Source organism: Lontra canadensis, unplaced genomic scaffold (assembly GCF_010015895.1).
Source record: "Lontra canadensis isolate GAN:19392208 unplaced genomic scaffold, GSC_riverotter_1.0 scaffold89, whole genome shotgun sequence".
In the NCBI taxonomy this organism is placed as follows: Eukaryota; Metazoa; Chordata; class Mammalia; order Carnivora; family Mustelidae; genus Lontra; species Lontra canadensis.
In genome coordinates, this window is record NW_022631083.1 from 4,351,491 (window position 1) to 4,375,153 (window position 23,663).

The 23,663-nt window shown below is 53.8% G+C and overlaps 1 protein-coding gene across 4 annotated transcripts in view; it reads right to left on the reverse strand.

Moving 5' to 3' along the window:
* Window positions 1-2,119: 2,119 nt before the first annotated feature.
* LRRK1 (leucine rich repeat kinase 1) overlaps window positions 2,120-23,663 on the reverse strand; it is a 121,082-nt gene continuing 99,538 nt past the window's right edge. For all 4 annotated transcript variants that reach the window (XM_032835992.1, XM_032835993.1, XM_032835994.1 and 1 more), the window contains 10 exons: window positions 22,404-22,570; window positions 20,297-20,494; window positions 18,999-19,276; window positions 16,906-17,100; window positions 16,217-16,368; window positions 10,338-10,455; window positions 9,161-9,277; window positions 5,800-6,650; window positions 5,342-5,443; window positions 2,120-3,503 (listed from right to left, as the gene is read on the reverse strand). In XM_032835992.1, the coding sequence (XP_032691883.1) occupies window positions 3,326-3,503; window positions 5,342-5,443; window positions 5,800-6,650; window positions 9,161-9,277; window positions 10,338-10,455; window positions 16,217-16,368; window positions 16,906-17,100; window positions 18,999-19,276; window positions 20,297-20,494; window positions 22,404-22,570 (2,356 nt within the window). In that variant the 3' untranslated portion in view covers window positions 2,120-3,325. The remainder of the gene's footprint in view (window positions 3,504-5,341; window positions 5,444-5,799; window positions 6,651-9,160; window positions 9,278-10,337; window positions 10,456-16,216; window positions 16,369-16,905; window positions 17,101-18,998; window positions 19,277-20,296; window positions 20,495-22,403; window positions 22,571-23,663) is intronic.

Consider the following 23,663-nt stretch of genomic DNA (forward strand, 5'->3'; position numbering starts at 1 on the left):
GGCAAGTGGTAACCAGCTGACGACTGGTCATCAGAAAGGCTGCTGTGTTCCCTGGTGCAGGGCGGTGGCGGGAGTTGGGAGGAGGCTGGGTGCTCATCTGGTGGGTGTGGTGGGTGTTGACCCTGCAGCTGGGCTGCACGTGTCCACAACACCAGGGCAAGGGCAGACCGGGGACAGAGTCCATTGGCCTTTGTCAACTGTTCCCAGTCCCTCCCACCTGTCCTCCTCAGCCTGGGACTCTGCCTACATCCCAAGGACAGCCGGGCGAGGGGGCGTGGTTTCTGTTTGAGCCAAACCATGGGGTCAGGTGGATGTGATAGACTACTGGCCCCGCCCCTGGGACCTGATATTCTCCATGGGAATTTCCTATGACCTCTGGGCACCAAGGTCGAGGAGTGTCCTTCTTGGGGCCCTGGGGAGAAGTCCCTCCCAGCCTGGCTTACCGTCATGGAAAGGCTTATCTATAATTTAAACAGTGCAGTGAGGAAGTATAAAACAAAACCTGGAGACCTCCTGCTCTATGCCAGCCCTCGACTCTCCTTCCCAGGGGCAGCCAATGTCTGCCAGACTCCTGGGCACCTTTTGGGATATTTCCCCTGTGCATGCCCGTGGAGCTTTACTTTTTTCACTCAAAGAGTAACTATATACACACCACACTGTGAGTCGCTTTTTAGGAAAACAATGCATTTATGACACCCCGGAGAACATGGCAGAGCAGGACCTCTGGCACCGCGGCAGGGTTGGCTGGTCAGACATTTTTTACTTTCCTCCTGCTAGAGGTTTAGGTCGTCTCCTGTTTGGGGCCACTACAGGTGATGCCACAATGACACTCTTGTTCTGTAGCATTGGGCCCTTTCACGGAAGGTTTGGGATCAAATGTTGAAGTGGGACTGTTAGGTCAAAGGGTATGTGCACTTGAAATTTTGATGGGTATGGCCAAAATGCCCTCTAACGGGTGGCCTGTCAATTAGCTCCCCTTTAGCCCACTTGCCACTCAGCAAAGAGTTAAAGACAATTAGGTCACCAAACATCCCTGCTTAAAACTACCAGCAGCTTTGATGGATATCTATGCCTACAAAGCCATGCCTAGCAGGCCTCTGAGCTCCCCCTTCTTCCAAATACTCCATCCCCACTGGCTCTTCATCTGTCCTTCTGGCACAGCAGCTCATTCCCACCACAGGGCCTTTGCACGGGTGGACCTTTCAACATGGCATCCTTGGATCCCCACAGGAATGCCAACATGAGGGGTAAAGGACATTTTGTTGTTGTCCTCATGATTACTTCCCAACTGTTGGGGGAGGGTGAATGCTATTTATGTCCTCTTCCTGTTTTCCTTTTGTGTTTTCTCTTTCTTGTCGATAGGTACCAACTCTTTGCATATAAGATAAATTAGCTATTTGGCTCTCATTTGTCACCAACATCTTTTTCTCCAGTTGACTGTCTTTTGACTCTGTGGTAGTTTTTCTGTTTGTTTCTAATTTTTATGTAGTGAAACCATTTCCTGCGCGGGTTTCTGACTTTTGCGCAGAGGTGCCCTAAGCTGGCTCCGGGAGGCCATGGCCTAAACACCCAGCCTGTCCTCGCGGCAGCTTTGGGCCTCAGGCTGGGAGGAGGCCAGGTCAGAAAGTGGGTTAGGACTGGATGGTGGGGGCCTGAGCGTTGGCCTAGCAGTCTGGCTGCAGGTGGTAGACCGTGGAATGGGGGCGGGGGAAGGATGGGACCCGGTTTGCATGTGGGGAGCAGTGGGCAGCTGTGGGGTGCCGGGATGGCAAGGAAAGGAGAGTGATGAGCACCAAGGCCGAGCTGAGGGACCACAGCAGGATGTGGTGGTGACGTAGGTGGGAGGCATAGACCTGCAGTCCCCACTGGACTCGATGCCCAGGCCAGCAGCGAAAGGAAGTGGGTGGGCTGAGGCTGATGCAGCGGCTGTCTCTGCTCACGGAAGCTGCGATGGGGCTGCTTGCATGGGGACAGCTGTGCACTGGGGGTGTGGGGGGCTGCCATGGGGCTGCTTGGATGGGGACAGCTGTGCGCCGGTAGGAGGGTGCTGCCCATTCCACCCTGGCAGCAAGAGGGCCTGGGTCCTTCCAACACGCTCTACAGACAGAGGCTGACATCATTCTCAAGAGAACCACTTTATTTTCAAATAAAAGGAACCACCTTTGCCCACATATCCCAGCCAATCTTAAGTCTGATCTGCATAACTTAATTTTAGAAAAAGGTCTACAACTTGAACCAGAGGATGAGCTCACGTTCACACCACCGTTCCAGGTCCAGTGGCCTCCGATGATTACTTTCGGGAGCAACATGATCCGTGGGCACATGTGTGTGCATTAATTTATACAAACGGTGGCTCTCAGACCCATAAATCCCCCACTAACCATTTCGCTCCTTGGACTTCGCTGTCCATGAGCGCCGTCAATGCTGAGCCAACGCCTGATTTGGTGGGAGCTCCGAATGAGGTGATTTTACAACCGGGGCCTAACCACCGAGCTATTACTTAATTTGTTAAAGTGATAAACAAGATTATTACGTGCAAACAAACAGGGCTTGTGCTCCAGCTGCGTCCGAGTTTACTTTACGAAGCTATAAACACACAGCCCTTTCTTAAGTCCCACTGATTGAGTTTCCCCGGCCTTTTGTCGGCAGGAGAAGAATGCAGGGGCCGAGTGGGTGCTCCGGGCCTTGCGCGAGCTCTTGGCTTTCTGGCTGTGTCACTTAAATGAACTCATTCATCCCCCAGATTGGGCAGTGCTCCTCCCCGACGTCCTTCTGAGGGCTTCTCACACAGAGACTTTCCTGACTGGGAGACATCTGATCTCAGCTTGCCCAAGCGAGGCCCCAAGGCCCCAGGGACTTGTGAAATGGGCTGAGAGCCTGGAGACCACTGGGGGAAGGGGCAGAGGTCACGGCACCCTCCCGCCCCTGCCCCAAACTGCTCCCCAGCTGAGAGCGTCTAGTGTAATTCCATCTGAGACCTGGGGAGGGACTGGGAAGACCCAGCCCTGCTTTGTGTGACCCAGGCCGGAGCGTGGCCCCCCTCCCCCGCTCCTGGACTTCCAGGGAGGAAGCAGGGGCAGTTGCTCCCAACCAGGCCCCACTGTCTTCTCTTGGGTTGTAAAACCCGTAATGGGAGAATGGAGGTAGGCAGCTAGCTCTACCCTGGAGAACCGGGGAGCCCCCCAGACCACGGCCAAGGTGGTGACTCCTCAGCACTTCTAGCAGCAAATGTTTCAGGGTCTTCTGGGTCCTCAGGGGGCAGCAGGCGGCAGGTGGAGGGGTGGCCCAGGGCAGCCAGGTCTCCACGACTATCATTCCATAGGAATCACCTCCTCTTCCGCGTGCAAGCCTCCAGCCTGCCCAGCTCCTCATAGGACTGGTAGAAAATGTCAAACTCTCTGGTGCCCCAGCCCCTCCAGACTGCGAGGCACCACTCCGTGTTTTCGTTCTCAAAGCCACACACAACTGTGTCCTTTGCCACCACGGCTGCATCCACAAGAACCCTACAGAGAAAGGAAGGGTCTGAGAAAATCTATAGGGGTCCCCACTTGGTTGGGGCCAGGACCCTCAGTGTGCAACTTCTTGGGAGCCTGGCTGAGGAGGGGCATCTGGACATCCTGGCCCGGTGGCAGGCTGCGCTCTGTTGCACCTGCGTCCCCTGGGGGTCTGGCCCATGGGCGGAGGCTTCCTAACTAAAGAAGAGCCTAGGGCATCCCTTCGTGCACCTGGGGACCGTCTGTAAGGGACTCACTCCACAGAGAGCAGGTAGCCTCTGTCACTGGACCGAGACCCGCAAGTGTCCAGAAAGCACCATCACCTCCGACTGCTGCTTGTCAGCGGACACTAACGGATTTGAAGCACTGACTCAGTTCTCCTTGCTGTCAGCTCTTCCTCCCACGCTAAGTTCTCGGTGCTTAGGAAATCCAGGGCGGTATAACCGACAGAAATCCGCGCCCACGTGCCCTAACTATACGCATTTGTTTTCGGAGGCTGTGGATTGTTTTGCCGATCTGTGCACACACCACAGGTTTCCTGCTGGGCCTCAGCCGGAGCGGGCAGCCCATGTCCCAGCGCTCACCGCCTTGCCCTGTGGCCAGCGTGCAAACCGGTATGACACGCAGGGCCTCTGGCCACCTCAGGGCCGTGCACGCTGCAGGAATTCACTAGTTATCTGCTGAGAGAATTGATGTCTCAGATGCATGGCAAAAGGCTGGTGGGATCAGGCTATGCCCCTCAGTGTCAGCTGGCTGCCTGGGCTGCTTTCTCCCTACAGAGAGTAAACCTGCCTTTGGGGGCTGCACAGGAGAACACCACCAGTGAAAAACTTCGGGACACTAATGATGGGCAAGGTGAGGTCCACAGGCCTGGGCTCTACAGACATGCCTGCTTCCCCAGAAGCCCCCCGACCCCCCTGACCTGTGATGTGATCATTACTTCACCCACAAACTCAGCTGAGGCTCAGCACACACACACGCAAACAAACAAACAAAACACATCCCAGATCTTGTTTCTGGAATCACTGGCAGACCAGGCTTCAGTGGATTTGGTGGGTCCTTGAGGATGCCCTGTGCTTTCAGGCAAGGAAAGGGACCTGCCACAGATGTTCCCTCTTTCACCATTATCCTGCTCTGGGGCAAACAGGCCACATGACATTTCTCCATCAAGGAGGTTCTCGGGATGGGGCTCAGTAGACAAAGTGAGGTGTGCATACTGCCGGCTGGCAGGGGACTCTGGGGATACTGGCCAGTGCCAGCCTCCTACGCCCATAGCCACGCACACTGCATCCGGATAGGCTGTCTTGCCCCAGAACAACCCTCACAGTGGAGTCTGGTCTGCCTCCTGGTAGGGCCCCCTGACAGATGGGTATGGAGCCAAGGCAGAGCCTGGGCTTGGGCACAGGGAGGGGTGGTGTGTGCCAGGTCTGTGCCTCCCCTAGGGGCTGTCTGGGCAGGTGGAGACCCCAGAAAGAGCCCTCCTACTCGGTGGGAATAACAGTGAATCAGTCAGCTCCTCATTTCAATGGCAGCTGAACTCCAGCCCTGGACATATGGACCCCAGGCAGGACCCTCAGTCCACAGGTGCACTGGGAACCCCAGAAACAGCCAGCCATGATCTGTGGACCTATGACCCGTGATGCCCGGTTCAGCTAGTATTTGCTGAGCTCTGAGGAGCTGCATGGAGGACCTCATCTTGTTCCTTCTCTGCCTTCTGGCCACCGTGGCATTTATTGGTGGAGGACAAAAGGCTGAGAAGCCCCTGCGTGTATAGGGGGTGCTGGCAGAGGGGTCCTGACTCCCCGCACCACAGCTGCGGGGCCTAAAGGAGGCACCTTCAGGCTTACCCATGTGGAGTCAGCTCCCGGGCTTTTAAGACGGCGAGGACGCGGCCCCGCTGGCCCTCGGCGTCCTTCTCCAGGCCGATGACAATGACATCGCCGCCGCGCCTGCGAAACCAAACCCGAGAAGGGGAAGCGTTTTGTCCAGGGCCGTGCTCTCGGGGAGAAACGGAGCCAGCGTGCACAGAGGTGAGGCAACAAATGCGCCGTCTCTGAGAACAGATTGGGTTACCGCAAGGGCGCCGCCGCGGCCGGGCCCAGGAGGCCTTTCCCAGCGGGAAACAGAATCGCTGCAGACTGGGGCTCTGCCTGGCAGTCCTCGGGGGGCAGATGAGCACTTGTGGGGGCCCTTCTCAGGTTTCCTAAAGAGATCCCTCCAGGCTCCAGAACACAGGGAGCATGGTGGCCTCGGCAAGCTCCCGTGGGCAGTATGGGAGAGTTGCCCCACTCGCGGGGAAACGTACCTGGGGACCCAGATGACGTCTTTCACGGCTAGGATCCTCACGGCCTGCAGGTGCTGGCTGAAGGCGTCCCCGTCCACGGGCGTCAGGTCGTGCTCAGACCTGTCGGAGCCCGCGGCGGGCTCGTGCAGCCGGTCGGAGTCCTCGCAGTCGGTGGAGAAAGGCACGCTGGAAGAGCTGGCCGGGGAGCAGGGCAGGCTGGAGGAGGACACGGGGGCCCGGTGGGGAGAGGATGAGGAGTAGGAGGACATGGAGCAGTAGTCAGTCAGTGAGTCCTGGTGCGTCAGGATCTGTGTGCCTAGCTCCTCGCTGTACATGATGCTCACGTCCGCGATGGAGTCCCCCTCGGGCTCTTTGGAGCCGGCTGCGTGGCTGCCCGGGGACTCCGGACCCAGAGGGCGCACTGGAAACATGTCTCTGAGCGGGCTGGGGTCCCCACAGAAGTACCGGGCACACAGCTGGTAGGTGGCCGCGTGGTACATCACCAGCGAGTTGGCCCTGTCGTCCAGGCACCAGACGACCTCCTCCCCGCGGCACTCAGAGCTGCACACGACCGAGGTGACCACCGAAGGGGCCAAATAGGGTTCCAGCCTCCTGCTGATCTCCAGGGCAGCACAGTCGATGACCAGCAGGCCTGGCCCGTTGCTGTACCAGACCTCGGACCCACTGTTGACCACCTCCATGGCCTTCACGGGGTAGGGGTTCTGCCGCGTGTCTTCATCTGGGATGCTGAACTTGGACCTGTTGGCCGTGTGTGAGCACAGGTAGGAGCAGCTGTTGTCCGGGGCACCCCGCACCACGGGAAACACTGCCACAAGCCCGTCATCCAGGCCTGCCAGCACCAGGTAGGAATTCTGCGAGGAGAAGACAGGACTGCCCGTGAGCCTCCCGCAGGCCAAGGAGAAGCGGAGTGGGCACAAAACTCCTCTTTGCACTGACCCCAGCGCCCTCAGAGGAGCGATGTTCCCAGAAAGGCAGGGGGCCGCCAGCAGGAGCTTCTGGGCATGCTCCCAGAGCCGGTGCAAGTCAGGCCCAGAAGAGCCACACCCACCCTCCCTGCCAGGAGCAGGAGAGGAGCGTGCAGGGGAAGAGCGTGGCCCCTGGCACATGAGGGAAGGGCGGGTGTGCCCTGAATCAAGGGGCCTGCCTGCATGCAGGCTGGCTTCCGGCAGTGTGAGAGGGAGGGGGCTGCCTTCTGCTTCGGGTCACACGGGCCTCCTTCAGAGGCAGGACGTGGTTCCCTCCTTCCCATGAGCTCTGCTTGTTAACGATGTGACAGCAGTCACGGGCAGCATGTGGGTGTGCTTGCCACCTCCTGCCGGCTGCCCCACCAGACGGGGGCTCCATGACAGCAGGCTCGGCATGCCCGCCACTGCCTCCTCGGTATGGGCCTGCCACGTGGAAGGACTGAGTCTCGACGATCTCTGTGAATCCACCTGGCGTTCTGCCCCAGCAGATTATGTGTGCAGCTGAGCCTACCCTTGAAGAAATCGCTTCCAGCTCAACCCTCTCATGGAGGCACTTCTCGGACCCTGTGCCTACACCCCCCACTTCCCACACCTATTCTGAAATGCCTAGATGTCCGTGCTAGGGTCCTGGGGGTGCCCTCCGCCCCCACAGTGAAGCATGCCATCTTCCGTAGCCAAAGGTGCAGGGACAGTGCTGGATGCTGGGCCCACCCCAGGCCTCCCTGGAGCATCTCTGCAGAGCCGGGAACAGAGGGCAGCTGCAGAGCCCAGATGCCTGGCAAGGGCTGAGGTGGGAGGGAGGAGTTCAGGAGAACAAAGCCGAAGCCACCACAGAGCAGGGACCCAGGCTTCGTGCCAGCATGGGTGGGCAACAGAAAGTCCCCTTTCTGGGACCTGGAGCTACCTGGGAACTGGGGAGGCCAGGCTGTCCAAGGTAACGGGAGCGCAACAGCAAGGTCAATGAGCCCTAAGAACATTTATCAAAATCCATCCTCAGAAATTTCGGGAAGAAGGCAGCCAAAGCAAATAGGAGCAGCATCTCTATCTGAATCCCAGCTCTGGGCCCCAGTCAGGGCGGTGAGCCCCACGGTCCGGCTGGGTGTGAATGTGTGCGTGCAAGAATGCAGGGGCCTGCTGTCGTGGCCACGGGCAGCACAGCCTCCGAGGCGCAGGCATGCTGACAGGGAGGCTCCGCACAGAGCCCGCTTTATTCCCCTTGGTCGTGCGGGTGGTGGTGCCCTGGTTCGGGCGCTCTGGCCAGCAGTGGCCTTAAATAACGCTTTGTGTCATGTCCTTCTGGGCTCTGGGCAGACGGGGTCCCGAGCTGCCCAGCCTCGCCCATGGGGCATGGTCGTAAATGATTCTAGGGTTCATTTCAGACTTTAAAAAAGTTTTTTTAAAAGGAATAGACTGTAGCTGGGCAAAGAGCATATCTATTTCACAACTGTTAAGAAGTCATAATAATGCTCTCACATTTATCCAAGTGCACAGGTCCAGAGCTTGGAGGATATTATGCTCAGAGAACCCTTTTCAACCTCTTCTTATCCTTGTTTTCCAGATGGGAAAACTGAAATTGGATGATGACAGCCAACATGTTTTAACCAAACACCACTGATAATGACACCCTGAGCGTTGATGAGGAGCAGGGAGGACCAGCAGGGGATGGGGCGGCAGGGAAGGGGGCAAAGGCAGAAGAGCAGTGCCTGGGATCAGAGGCCCGAGAAGCCAGACGGCACCACTGAAGGGCTGGCGCAGCTTCTCAGAGCAGGCTCGGTGGTCCCTGACCTTGAGAACTGAATAAAAGGTGGTGTGGCAGAGGTACATTCCTAGCAAGAAGGGTCACCCCAGAGTGCGATGCTGGATGGGCGGGGAGGCTTGTCCACCCTGCAGAGGTGCTGGAGACCCAGGCTGTGGGGATTGACCACCTGGGGCTCCATTTCAGAGAGGTGGGGGCTAGAAGATCAAGGACAAAGAGGGACCAAAGGTGTAGGGCTGACTGTGGGCACTCCAGAGGCACGTGGAACTGGCTGCTCCCCAGGGGTGTGGGCAGGGCTGCCTGCACATGTCCACTGCTACCCGAAGGGGAAGGGCACACGTGCAACGGCTATTTATACCATCTGTACCCCAAAAGCGCTTCACCTGAATCTGGGACTGTGGCATTTGCAGGTGGAATGCAAGCTTTCCCCTCAGCCCTGAGTTCTGCTCTGTGAGTTCCATGTGGTCCTGAAAAGGCACTCATGATGGTCTGTCTCTCTGAGGCTGACTGGGACCTGACCCCGGGCTCGGTGGTCCAAGAGGAACTGGCTTTGCTCCCGCTTCTCATACCCCCACCCCCAAGCCGAGGGGGGACACCCCAACAGAAGGGCATCCACCTCCCCCCCCCCGCCTGACCTCACCTTTTTAATAACAGGCACTGCCAACAAGCAGGTGACGACTGCCGGGGTGTCCAAAGCCCGTTGGGGCATGTTTAAGGGGCACATGCCCTTGAGGCTATAAATGTAGATCTTCTGGTCCTATAGAGGTAGACAAGCCAATGTAAGACCCCAGTGGGAACATGCCTGCCATTTTCTCTCAGGGTCCCTTCTGCCTTGGGAATCCCTTTGTGCCTTAGGAAGCAACCTTGACCAGGCCTTTCTGGTTGGCTGGTTGCATCTTCCTGTGCTTTGCAGGGATCTGGAAAATGACACGAGTTTAAAGAAGAAACATAGAATCGCCCCTACCCTGTTACCTGGAGAAAACCACCACGGGGACTTGGGGCCCAGACTTCGTTTCCCCTGAGTGTCTGTGTGTCTGTCTCTGCATTCCTGGCCAAAGTGGGACTGCCTGACTGCGCTGTTCCCTCACCTTTCCCGTGACAACTCATGGCAGGTGGAGGGAAGCGTGTGTGAGCGCACTGCCCATCGCCGGGGGCGGGGCGGGGGGGGCCGGCACAGCCTAACCTGCTGTCAGAGCTCGGTCTGTTCCCAAGTTTTCACTACCGGGACTTACACTGGGATGAGCCTTCTGGCAGACACAAGTGTCTGTCCTCTGAGAGGCGGGGCGGGAGGCACCAATGCCACGCCCTCGCCACGCCCTCGCCACGCCCTCGCCACGCCCCACACAGCTCTCAGAGCAGTCACTGGGGCCTGTCCCTCTGGATTTCTCAGAAGACAGCTCCCAGGGCCTTCGGCTGACTTCCTTGATGTGAAGGCAAAATGCCTTCAGGGCTGAGTGGAGGATTGGCTGGGGAGACCCTGCAGTGCTATAAAAAACCCGGTGACTTAACCAGCCTAATGGAGTTCTCCTTTCGCGGGGATCCCGCCCCTGAGATTTCTCTCGACTGAGTCCAGGTCACACGCAGGGACAAGGCCGGTCGTTACCTTTGGGGACACGCTGCGCTGCTGCTTCTTCCCAGGGCTGCTGGCACTGCTCTGGGGGTCTCACACGTGCGGGCTGGGGTTATCTGGTAATCCCAGGTACCTGGGCATCCTGTGATCCTCTTTGCTAAATCGCTCCCCCCACCAAAAAAAAACACGGCATGGACTGCGCCTTGTGTTGCCCAGCTGGATGAGAGCCCTGCGTGGGGGCACTTACCTCGGTGGCCGTCCACAGAGAGTTCTGGACCTTGAGCTGGCAGCTCAGCTTCATTCCCGCACAGCTCATCCGCTGTACTTCCATAAGGCCCTTCTCGGTGTTCACCACCGTGTAGTTCCTAGAATCAGGGACAATTGTGGGGTCAGCATGCAGTGGCCTCCCTTTTCTTGTCTTGGCCTGAGCAGCCTTGGGGGAGGACGTCAGCTGCCTCCTCCAGCCCCTCCAACCCAGGGTTGAATTTGGCCACATTCTGAGAGAATTGAGGACCGTTCACGGCATTGGGTGCAGGTGGATTCTGCTTCCCTTGTTTGAACGTTCAGGCCGTGGGAGGGCATTCCCCATGGGAAGAAAGGGTCTCTTCTGTCTGTGATGTTGGAGGGTCCAAGAAGTTGCCCCCCGGTTTGAAGAAGGGACACAGGTGGCCGCATTTCCATCAAAGCCACTCACCCCTCCCGCTGGCCCTACCTGCTACAACTCAGGAACAGGGGAGCCCCTCCATATCAGAGCAGACAAAGTCAAGGCTAAAGACAGATGGGTGCATTTCAGAGTAAGCTGGGGGTCCTTGAAACACGTCCCCCAACACGAGTGCTCTGAGAACTAATAAGCTGTCATTTATGAGGGCTACTGTTTGCTCACTGGAGCTGACCTGCCCCTCGCATTTCCGTCTCCCCACTATTCTTCATGGGCATCCAGTGTCCTCACTGTCTGAAGTGGCGACTGAAGTTATTGACCAAGGTCACACACATCTTTTGCACATTTATGTCTCTCAGTCTATAGACTGGCTTCCCCTCCCCTTTCTCTTTTTTCTCTGGCAGGTTATGTGCTGAGAATGCTGGGGGTGTCCTGTGCAGTGCCCACATCCCTGGGGTGTCACCTGTCTCCCTTCTCCCCCAAGTCTCGAGTCTTGATCAGATTCTGTCTGCTTTTTTTTAGGCAAGAACATTTCCTCAGTGGGGGTGTGGATTTCTGTTGGGAATGTCCTGTTCTCACTCCTTCTGTAATCATGAATGATCACTGCCTTATATCCATTATTTCAATAGAGATTGCAAAAGGCTGACATTCTATTTCCGGCATTCTTTATTTATGTATTAGCCTCATTTATTCTAAAAAGAGAAACTTCCTCCTTTTCTCTCTTTTGCTACCCTGGGGTAGAGTTCACATAGGAAAGGCAGAATAAAACCTTGATTCTTTCTGAATATACTAGTTTTCAAAATAATGGGTCAGAGCCTCCAATGGTCATCAATGAGGGGCTTTTATTTAAGACTTAATTTATTTAGAGAGCATGAGCAGAGGGAGGGCACAGGGAGAGGGAAAGAGAGAGAGTTTTAGGCAGACTCCCAGCTGAACATGAAGCCCGATGTGGGGCTTGATCTAAAGACCACGAAGTCATGACCTGTGCTGAAAACAAGAACTGGACACTTAACTGACTAGAGCTATCCAGGAACCGCAGTTTGTCTGTTTTTATTTATTTATTTTTGTTTTTATTAAGTAGCATTAGAAACACATGAATTAAAAAATTTGACGTGTCTCATCCCACTGCAATTCTTCTTACTAATGGCCAACTGCCCTATCCTTGGCCAGCAGGAACCACTCTGGGTTGACTCCTAAATCCCTTTAATCTCTCCTCACGAGTATCTGATGGCATCCTTGATTCTGGTGTGTCAGATGTTCCGGCCATCTTCCTGTCCCAGACCTGGAGTCAGCCACCTCTCCGATAAGCCCTGGTTCCCTATGATACTTAGAGTACTAAGTACTAGGGTGCTTAGACCCACCATCTGGGTCCGGGGGTCATCATTGCTAGGTGGTCATTTCTGGTAGGCCTTATCAATGGGCAGGGCTAGGAAACATGAGTTTATTTTTCTTAAAGATAAAATCTATCATGAATCTAAAAATTTAAATTCAGAAGTACTGTTTTTCTTTTTTTAATTTAATCTATCTTTCATACTTTGCATGCCAAATATCACAATGTGTAATGCCCGGCGATGTAATTACTGAAAAAATATATATTTACATATATAAATATTAGTAAAAATAAATAAATACGCACACGCACCAATATACATATTTCGTTAGGGCATGGTTTCTTAGACCATGTCTTATGTCAGAGTGCTCAGTCCCCATGGCATTCATCGTGGCGCAAACGTTACCTGGACGGATCTTGGGAAAATGGCAAAGTTCTTCCATTTATCTCCTCATGTATCAAGCTCCACTTTATCTAAGCATTATTGCCTATGTTTGCCATGAGGCTTAGAAGATTATTCAGGCCATGAAATGCTCTTGTGACTCTGAAGATGTCCCATGAGGGGGTGGGAAACACCTCATACCCTGACCAGGACTGGAGGATCTCACAGCAGATGGTGGGTTTTGGAGACTACAAAGTTGATCTTTCCAATACCTGGGATCTTGGTCCTGTGACCTCCTGTTCGTTTCCCAGTGATCTTATTCTCAGCTTACCCCAGCCACCCTCTCCCAAAGTTGCATGTTGCATCCCGTCTTTGCTAATATTTGCAACCCTCCCACCCACTCAGTGTCAAGGATCTATTTTCTGACCTCTACCCCTGAGTTTTCCAGAACATTCCACCCACTACCATAACATCACAGGGTTTTGGTTTTGTTTACACTCTGCTAAGATCTAGGACTCTCTGGTACTTTCCATGATTCCTTATCCATTTTATGGCCCCATCATTTTATGACCCATCTCTATCATGACTCTTTTGAAAATACCTGCCCTGCCCATGTCCTTCTCTCCCTCCTGCCAAAAACCCAACCCTGCTTAAAACCAACTGTTACCCAGCTTGCAATCTGGGGGCAGCAAAGCATGCTGGGGGCACAGAACGCTGTGCATGAGCCTTATTTCCAACACAGGACCTCCATCCCCCAGAGGGCTTCAGGGCTGCCCTGTCACCACCCTAGTCTCATGTGCCCATGCTCATGTCACACGTTGTGGTCTTCTCGAATATTCAAAACCTATCCCGATGCTTTGTCTTTCCTGTCACTTCACTGAGAAAAAGATGCGACTAGAAGGGAAGGCCCACACATTGCTTATGCAAGGGCACCAGTCCTGCTTGGCTCTGCGTCCCCTGCCCCTCTCGCTACTCCACAACCCCACCCCAGTCACTGTCCTCTCTCCCTGACCCCCGGCATTATTTGCTCCTTCTGCCACCAAGCTGCAAATAGCACCCATCTTAAAACAAAATCCGCCCAGGATGGGAGAACTATTACAACTAATAGGTGACCTGGGTAAAGATGTGGGGTACAAAATTAATACACAGGAATCTGTCGTGTTTCTGCACACTAGCAGAAAGAAAAGTTAAGAAAATGATTCCATTTACAGTTGCACCAAAAAGAATAAAATACCTAGGAATACAGTTAATCCAGGAGGCGAAAGACACTGCTAAAACAAACTGAAGAGGACATAAATAAAGGGACACATGTTTATGGACTGGTTGAGTCACTATTATTCAAATGTCCATACTACCCAAAGTCATCTACAGATTCAATGCTCTCCCTATCAAAAGAGCATCAGCATTTTTCATAGAGTGAGAACACATAATCTTAAAATTTGTATGGAGGCCACAAAAGACTGGAAAAGCCAAAGAAATGTTGAGACAGAAGACTAAAGCTGGAAGTATCACAATCCCTGGTTTTGAACCATAACGACAAAGCCATAGTAATCAAAACGGAATGGTACGGGCCCCAAAACACACATAGATCAACAGAACAGAATAGAGAGCCCAGAAATAAACCCATACTTATGTGGTCAGTTCCTCCACAGCAAAGGAGGCAAGAATACACAATGGGTGGGAAGACAGTTTCTTCAATCAGTGTTGTTCAATCAGAACTTGACAGCCACATGTAAAAGAATGAAACCGGGCCACTTTCTTACACAATACACAAAATAAACTCCAAGACCTAAAGGGGGGACCTGAAACCATAAAACTTCTTCTTTTCTTTTTTTTATTAAAGATTTTATTTATTTATTTGACAGACAGAGATCACAGGTAGGCAGAGAGGCAGGCAGAGAAAAAGAGAGGAGGAAGCAGGGTCCTGCTGAGCAGAGAGCCCGATGTGGGGCTCAATCCCAGGACCCTGGGATCATGACCTGAGCCGAAGGCAGAGGCTTAACCCACTGAGCCATCCAGGTGCCCCAGAAACCATAAAACTTCTAAGAGAAAACAGAGGCAGTAAACCCTTGGGACATCAAGCTTAGCAATATTTTTTGGATCTGTCTCCTGAATCAAGGGCAACAAAAGCAAAAATAAACTGGGACCACAGCAAGCTAAAAAGTTTTGGCACAGTGAAGGAAACCATCAGCAAAGCTACTGAATGGGAGATATTTGCAAATTATAAATCTGATCATTTGATTAATGGGTTAACATAAGGGATTAACACCCAAAATATATAAAGAGCTTATACAATTTAGCACCAAGAAAACAAATAATTGGATTAAAAAATGAGCAGAAGGGGTGCCTGGGTGGCTCAGTGGGTTAAAGCCTTTGCCTTCAGCTCAGGTCATGATCCCAGGGTCCTGGGATCAAGCCCCGCATGGGGCTCTCTGCTTAGCAGGGAGCCTGCTTCCCACTCCCACTCTGCCTCCCTCTCTGCCTACTTGTGATCTCTGTCTGTCAAATAAATAAATAAAATCTTTTAAAAAAGTAAAGTATAAGCAGAAGACCTCAATAGACATTTTGTTTTTAAAGAAGACATCCAGAGGGCCAACAAACATATGAGAAGATGCTCAACATCACTGATCATCAGGGAATGTGAATCAAACCCATGATGAGGTATCACCTCACACCTATCAGAAGGGCCAGTGTCAGAAAGACAAGAACCAAATTAAAAAAAAAAAAAGGCAAGAACCAACAAATGTTGGAGAGACTGCAGAGAAAAGGGAACCCTCGTGCACTGTTGGTGGGGATATGAACTGGAAAAACAGTATGGAGGTTCCTCAAAATATTAAAAATAGAAATAGCATAGGATCCAATAACTCCACTTCTGGGTATTTACCTGAAGAAAATGAAAACACTAATTTGAAAAGATATGTGCTTCGCAAGGTGTCTGGGTGGCTCAGTTAAGCGGCTGCCTTTGGCTCAGGTCATGATCCCAGGGTTCTGGGATCGAGCCCCGCATTGGGTTCTCTGCTTAGTGGGGAGTCTGCTTCTCCCTCTCCCTTTTCCTCTGCCACCTCCATGGCCCTGTTCGTGCTTGTGCTCTCTCTCAAATAAATTTAAAACAACAAAAAAAGAAAAGATACGTGCATCTCTGTTCACTGCAACATTTTTTACAGTAGCCAAATATGGAAGCAACCTAAGCATCCATCCACAGACGCATGGATAAAGATGTGGTACACACACACACACACACACACACACACACACACGGAATATTACTTAGCCATAAAAAAGAATGACATCTTGACCTTTGCAACAACACGGCTGGACCTGGAGGCATTATGCTAAGTGAAATAAGTCAGAGAAAGACAAACACCATATGATTTCAATTACATGTGGAATCTAAAAAACAAAAGAAAAAATAAAACAGAAACAGACTCCTAAACACAGAGAACAAACTGGTGGTTGCCAGAGGGGAGGGGGATGAGGGTGGGTGAAATAGGAGATGGGAATGAAGAAGGAAAAAAATAAGTACAAGAGCAAAGGCCTCTGTTGACCCCATGCACCCCTTCTCTTTGCCCCTCTCAACCGCGAATGCCTACATGCCTTTCTATTTGCGGGGACTCAGTTTTCTCTCTGGAGTGAACTCCACCAGGCTTTCAACCTGCTGTCCACTGGACTCCTCTCAGCATGGTCATCCCTGACTGCTCCCCAATTCCACACCCCCCCTCCTATACTAGCAGGGCGCGGCCAGCCTCGGGACATTACCTGGACTCCTCTTTCCCGTCCCAGAACACCACCATGTACTCCTGGCCTTGGGAGGAGAAGAAGGACGTCTGCTTCCCACAGGGTAGCTGGTACATGAACGTGGCAAAAGTTGGGTCCTTCATCTGGCTCACCACCGACAGGGCCAGTGGTCGCTGAGGGAGACAGGCCACCGGAGCCGTGAGCAAGGGTCGCTTGTGGCTAGATGGACGCCTACTCTGCCCATGAAACCGATGGTCTTGAACAAGGGAGGAAGGACTAGAAAATGCTCAGAAGAAGAAGCCAAGACAAGTCCAGGTGCCGGAGTGTCTGGTGGCCTGGGTCCTCACTCTCCATGGGATCTTGAACTTAGGCGGTCCCATCAGCTTAAACTCGATATTCCAACCCCCATGCCCACAGACATGCTATCTTGTGGAGAATTTTCCTCAGACCTTATTTTACTCCCAATACATCAAATCCATACTGTCTAATTTGATAAATGCATTTTATTTAACCTTGAAACCCCTGGCCTCTTGCCCCAAACAGCTAAGCTTTAAAATATTATGACTCCTGCAGAGAAGGGTTGCCCCATTTGTTCTAGACCCTTAGCAAAGGATGGGCAAGTAGACATACACGTGGGCTCTGACATCCAGAGCCTCCACTACCACAGGGGCACGAGCGGCCAGGCCCCCAGACCCCAGGCCATTGGGTACCTTCTCAGGCTTCGTGTCCCAGCACTCCATCATGAGTGCCTGGAGCCGATGGAACTGGACTTCCTCTGGCTGCCCCAGGACAGGGCGGATGCCCTTGGACAGCTTCTTGGCAATCTGAAGCTGGTGGTGGCCCAGTGCTGGCCGTTGTCCTGACAGCAACTCGTAGAGCACCATTCCATAGGAGAACATGTCTACCTGGGCAAAGAGGCAAGCCAAGTCAGGTCCCCAGCCTGGGCCCAGCAGTTTTCATAAGCTGGCCCTGAGACGGAGGGAGCAGAAGACCAATTGGACCAGGGATCCTGCCCAAAGGGACACAGTCATCAATCCATCCATCAATGCATCCCTCACTCCCCACCTGTCCAAACCTCCAACCAACCATTTGACCATCATTCTGTCCCTTTACCCATCCATCTTCCAATCCTTCCCTCCTTCCTTCCTTTTCTTCTTTTCATCCATTATCCAACCATCAAACCAACCATCCATCCATCCATCCATCCACTTGACAGCTTATCCTTCTGTGTATTTATCTATTTATATTCCTGTCTACCCATTCATCCATCTGGTGATATGTTCTGCTGTCCACATACCTATCCATCCTCCCATACTTCCTTCCATCCAACCATCCACCCATCCACTCATCCATCCATCCAATAAATACACACGGGGACCATGCTAGCCATCAGGTTAAGGGCTCCAAGGATGCTACACTCCTCATCCTTGAGAATCAAGAAAAGGCAAGAGAACACGGACCCTCAGCTAAATGTGTTTGGCACCAGAAGGGCAGTGTATGCAAATCATAAAGGGGGAATATCTCCTAAATCACGAAATGTTGACTCCTCTAAGTTTAATGTCCTCAAAGGGCCCCAAAAGGAGAAGTTAGTTTAGGCCTCCGTGAGGGCCGAGAGGTAGATAACATTTTAGCAGGAGGATGGCTGAGGTGGACCTGAGAGTTTTCGATGTGAAGGTTCCTGTTATAATCTTAGTTTCGAGGTGCCTGGTCTGTGTCACCTGCCACTTAAGAAGCTCTTATTTTTATCACTGTGATTTGCCTTTTCTATTTTGGTTAATAGCCACAGGTGATGAGTTAACCCACACACGCTAAGGTCATTCCTTTTTTTAGAGGGATGGAGGAGGGGCAGAGGGAGAGGGAGAAAGAGATCCCAAGCTCAGTGGGGCTCAATCTCGTGACCCTGAGATCGTGACCTGAGCCGAAACCAAGAGTTGTACAGTTAACTGACTTAGCCCCACAGATGCCCCACTAAGGTCATTCTTTCCTCCTTTTTTTATCTGAAGGTGGCCAAAAGGTACAAACTTCCACTTATAAAATATCATGGGGATGTAACATACAGCATGGGGACTACAGGCCTGTTTAGGCCATTCCTGAAGCAATCAGGCAATGACTCATCTGTAAACCACCAAATAATGAAAAACTGTAGACCAGGGGAGTTTCCGTGCTGGGGGACTGATGAACCAGGGCTGGCACTAGCTAGAACACCGGTCTAAGTTGTCTCTGTGCCTGCCGCTACCAAGTGGCTTTCAGGGAAGAAAGTAAACCTTCAGCTAACATCTTGGCTGAGGCTGGCCAGGCAGCGGCTCGGGGAGGCCATGCTTGTCCTGTTAGAATTCACTCTCTTCTCCTGGCTTTGGCGATGTTGCCTCAGCACTGACCTTGGGGAACACCTTGGGGACAGCACCTATGGGCCAGGAGCCTTTGCCGTCCTTCTTCTGACTGCTCCATATGAGCCCCCACGAGGCTGGTTCACTGTCCCCACTGTATATGTCTAAATGGCAGAGCGGGGAGCCAAATCCAGACCCATTTCTGTCCTGGACTCACCTTGATATGTCTCTGAGTCAAGGTTAGAGACTTCAGAGGTGAGAGACTTCACTGTTCCTGAAACTAAGGAGAAGTTAACCTTGACATTCCTAGTGGGCACAGACCCCTGTGCATTTCTGGTCCAAGCCAGAGCCCCCTGGTGAAGCACAGGAGAGAGAGGGGACTGTGCCTGGGGAAACAGAGCTCAGAGGCTGCATGAGGTCTGCCTGGCTGGCCTCCCAGAGGCCGGGGGGCCGGCAGTGGGCCAGGGTGTGGGTACCTTCTCGTCATACACGATGCGAGGCCTGATCTCTGGGGCCTGGTAGCCGGGGGTGCCCTCCACGCCGAGGGCACCCTCGTGAAATGACTGTCGTGAGATCCCGTAGTCCGACAGCTTGATGTTGATGTGCTCCTTGACGTCCAGAGACCAGACCAGAATGTTGTCCGACTTCAGGTCACAGAAGATGATATTTTTCTTGTGCAGGTAGGCTAGGCCAGACGCGATCTGGTAGGCTATTTTCTGGGTGAGCATGTGTCCCAGGGGCATAAAGGAAGAATCTTTGCAAAGAAAAAAAAAATACCAAACTACCATTATGACAACAGTCTTTCCTCACCTTCTCTCTCCCCAGATACTTTGTATCCTACGGACACTTCTCATTCTCCATGCTGGAGGCCCACGGAGACAGAGAGGGACCTTCTGAAATAAAACGGTATTTAGGAGAGAGATGCTTATTTCTACAGCGTCATACATGCTACTTCATGCCTGGAATTGTTGGTGTTTTTAACGAAAAGGGCAAGGATTCAAAATTCCTAGAGTTCATCGCAGGCCAAGCTCGTGCTACGGTCAAGGGGTAGACTGCGGGAGTAAGAGTTTCATTTAAAAAAAGTTCTCCTCCGCTGAGGGAGACATGATTTGAGTTTAATTGTGTTTCTTCTGCCTGAGTCACGAGACCACAACCTCTCTCCTTCTGTCCGCTCTTTGGAACTTAGTTCCCTATTCGTGTCCTGAGGAAAATTATTGTAAAAATTCATTAAAAAATAATAGTCAGGTTTTTTTGTTGTTGTTTGCTTTTTGTTGGTTTTGAGCGATGATGGATATGTGTTGTGCGTTCTGGAGAAAGGAGAGCTTTACGTGGCTGGTGGGCGTGTGGGCACCAGGCTGCTGCTCAGGCTGCCCTGGGCTGCCTCCTTTGAGACCCTCAACTGCCCCGCCCCCCTTAGTGGGACTATTATCACCCTCCTTTTACAGGCCAGCACACGAGGCACTTACAGGATTACAGCAGAGAACCAGGACTTGGAAGGTGGTTCCTTCCAACTCTAAACCATAAGCTTCTGCAGCCTCACCACCACCACCACCACTCAGGGTATAGACCCAGGGAAGTGCCTTTCTTGGCCCACAGGGAGTCGGTGCTCTGCCCCCGACAGCCAGGCCGGGCAGGAGGAGGGAACCCCCGGGGATCCAGCTTCCCTAGGGTCTGGGCTGCCAGCCTCCCACGGGGGGCGGGGGGTGGTGTTTGGGCTGTTATCTGGCCGGGCCCCACGCAATGCCCCGGGAATGTTCCGGAGCACGACTGGTACCTTTGGCGTTCTCCGACAGCACGGTGTTGAGGCTGCCGAGCGGGGCGAGCTCCAGGGCGAAGCAGAGCGGGTGGATGCTGATGCCGATGAGCGACACGATGCAGGGGTGCTGCAGGGCGTGCAGCATGCTGGCCTCCTGCCGGAACTCCGAGAAGTTCTTCATGGCGTCGGTGGCCCGCAGGTGCCGCAGCATGGTGTCTGCGAGGGAGGGCGCGGCCGTCAGGGCTGTCCGGGGAGACCCTCTAGGGCCACTCAGGGGGGGTCCTGCCACACTCAGAGCTGCCCCGCGGGACCGGGGACCGGAGGGGCTGAGGGGGCAGCACTCACATTTTAAGGCACTGACACATCAGGGGTGCGAAACTGTCCCCCCAAATTCGGCCCCAGATGGTGGTGTTCTGAGGTATTCAGGCTGGTACGGGGCGCCTCCCTCCTCAGGTGCTAAACTCATCCCAACACAGTGGGCGGTTCCTGCCCCTGCTCCTGCGTGTGTCCCTGCCATCCTGTCACTCTCGGAGCCCTCACCCCACCCCCTTGCTGGCCTCCGGAAGGTCACAGCGACGGCTTATTCTGGTTCTGCCTCCCTGAATGTCACCCGAAGCCTGGCTCGAGCCCCAGGACGGGCAGGTAACCGAGCCCCGGCTGCTCGCCCACAGGGATGCTGAGGGCGGGTCCACCTGACTCCCCGCTGGTAGCCTGGACCTCCAAAGGCAAGAAAGAGCCAGCTTTCTCTCCTCAGCCAGAGAGAGACCCGGGGCCGCCGTGGGCCTGTGACACATCATCTCAGGCCAGAGGAGCAACATCTATCAGCAGGAGTGGCCAATTTCCAGCTGTGCTGTAACCCCTGGAAGGTGGCTGCCCAAGGGGTCCCCTTCTTCCCCACAAAGGGCCTCTCCTGCCAAATGGGGGGTGGGCAAGATGCCACCCACTGGTCTGTGGCTGGCCCTGAGGTCACCAAGTGGGCTCAACCAGGCCTTGCTTGTCCTCCTGCGTCCCCATCTGTACCTCCCCTACGTTCAATCTCAAAATCAGGGATCCTGCTGGGCAGGTCTCTTTCCTCCGTCTCCCTCTCTAGGACTCTCAGCTGTTCTGGGGATTTTGCCATTTTATACGCATTTAGACTCAGTGAGTAAGACCTCCTTCTCTCTCTCACATACACACAGGCACGCACATCCTCAATAGGATTTAAATGAGAACTGAACGATATACATTAGTTATCCCTCCACACTCAACGCTTTATTGCTGCCTTCGCCGTCTGTGAGAACGCTGCAGAATTCTGAGGTTGAGCTCACATCTGGCAACTCTGGGAAACTTTTACTGGCTCTCACATTTGTCAGCAGACTCTCTGGGATTTTTCTGTGCAGGAAGTCATTCTCTTCCTATGGTAACAATTGGTCTCTTCCTTTCTGATCTTTCTCTCTCTCTTTTTTTATATTGCTCTGATTCTGATTTTCCTACCAAGCGTGTAAATGACCTGAACGATCGTAAGGATGAACACGCTGAGCCGGGCCGGGGTGGGGGTGAGACACGTGATATCCCGCCGGCTGGGAGTGAGGGGCTCACCCAGTACCCGTGCCAGCCGGGTGTAGAGTGGTGATGGGTTGCTCTAGGTAGAGGACATCTCTGAGCTGCACACAGAGTCTGGGCCTGGATGTGCCAAAGCAAGAGATGGTTTCCTCCTTCTTGTGGGTGGCGGAGAAGCCGTCCCACGCTGGCTTCCCCATCCATTCACCCGGACCTGGCCTCCCACCTTCCCTCCTTTAGTGGACATGGCTGAGAGGGGTCCTGCAGGATGAGGGTCCACCTGACGTTTGAGTGTGTACCCATCACATGCCAGGCCTGTGCCGGCCACGGGGCCGATGGAAACTGTAAGGATGGCTCATGCTCTTGGGGTCTTGCCTCTAGACGAGAAAATAATCTCCCAATTTCCAAGCGTGGCTCAGCCCGACCTTTAAGCCTGTCCCACATCCTGCCAGGAACAAGGCAGGTCGGCTGCCCAGGGACCTCCGCCGGCCTCGTCCACCCTCCTCCTCCAGTCTCCCCGAGGTGGCAGCAAGTTTGGACCAAGGGAACATGGGTCTCAAAAGAAACGACACGGGGCCCTGTTTACCCGCTGGGGCATTGGCCAAGTTCTTGAATTTCTTGATCTGGAACCGTTTCACCGCCACAGGTTGGCCTTGGTACCGGGCCCGGTAGATGACAGTGCCGCTCCCGCCCTGGCCCAGGACACTGCTGTCGTCCTCGCTGTGCTCCAGCTTGCTGTTCTCCAGGAAGAGTCTGCCGGAAGCACAGCACGCGGGTCAGACCGCACCTCCCCAGCTGGTCCCTTACCGCCCTCCAGAGGGGCCTACTGAGGTGGGGGCGGCCCTGGGATGGGTGGATGCGAGGACAGCCTTGGTCATTTCTCCCACAGCAGGGAGTCATAGTTCAAAGCCACCCATGGGGTCAGAGCCAGGATAAGCCATGGCCGCGGGCAGGTTATGTAGCCTCAGCAAGCCTAGGTCTCCTGCATAAAGTGGGCTTGTAATGGAAACTGCCTCGTAGGTATGCTGGTGGCACAGGGGGATAGCACAGGGGGATGTCTTGCAGAGTGGCCCACATGAAAAGAAAATTCTTTGGGTGTTTCCTTCCCAAAGATTCTGGGCTTTAAGGGCTAGCACCCATCAGACAAAATACATTTATTCACTGCTAGGTTGATCGTTTCCTTATTTCTTCTTTTTATTAAGCGGAGCATGATGATGCAAGTGGCCACGGAGGGCTTCTGAGGGGCAAGAGCTCTATGTGCAGTCGCTGGCTAGGGTTTCACCCAAAGGCAGGGAGTTTAGACCCCCCTGGTTGGTGTGTTCTAATTCTAGGTAAAGGGGAGATTCCTTCTGGGCTTTTGGGAAGACTGTAAGTCACTCCTGGAAGGGAGGGAGAGAGAGAGAGAGGGCTGATAGGAGGCAGGGAGGGACGGGGAGGCAGCCCAGAGGCCCTCCGACTTCGGGGCCTCGCTCTGTTCTGCTGAAGTCTGTCTGGGTCCCTCACAGGCTGCCTAAGCCAGGTGTCTCCCTTGGAGCCATCCAGGCCGCACAGGCTGAGCCCACCAGGCAGTTCGGTGCGGGGTGGGGGGTGCCGCAGAGAAGCCGGGCTCTTCTCCGAGTGCCCTCTCCCCAAAACTGCCTGCATGGGCCGTGTGGGTTTATGGGGAGCAGCAGAAATGCTGGGGAATCCCCTGGGGGCATTCTGTTAGGACTCCTGTAAACTCGGGGCCACCGGACAGGGCTCCCCGGATGCCTGGTAACCCCCTCCCCAAACCCCGACTCGCCCAAACTCCTGGTGTGGGGGGTGCGATGCCTCAGCGCCCGGGCTGGGCCCCAGCTCAAATTTC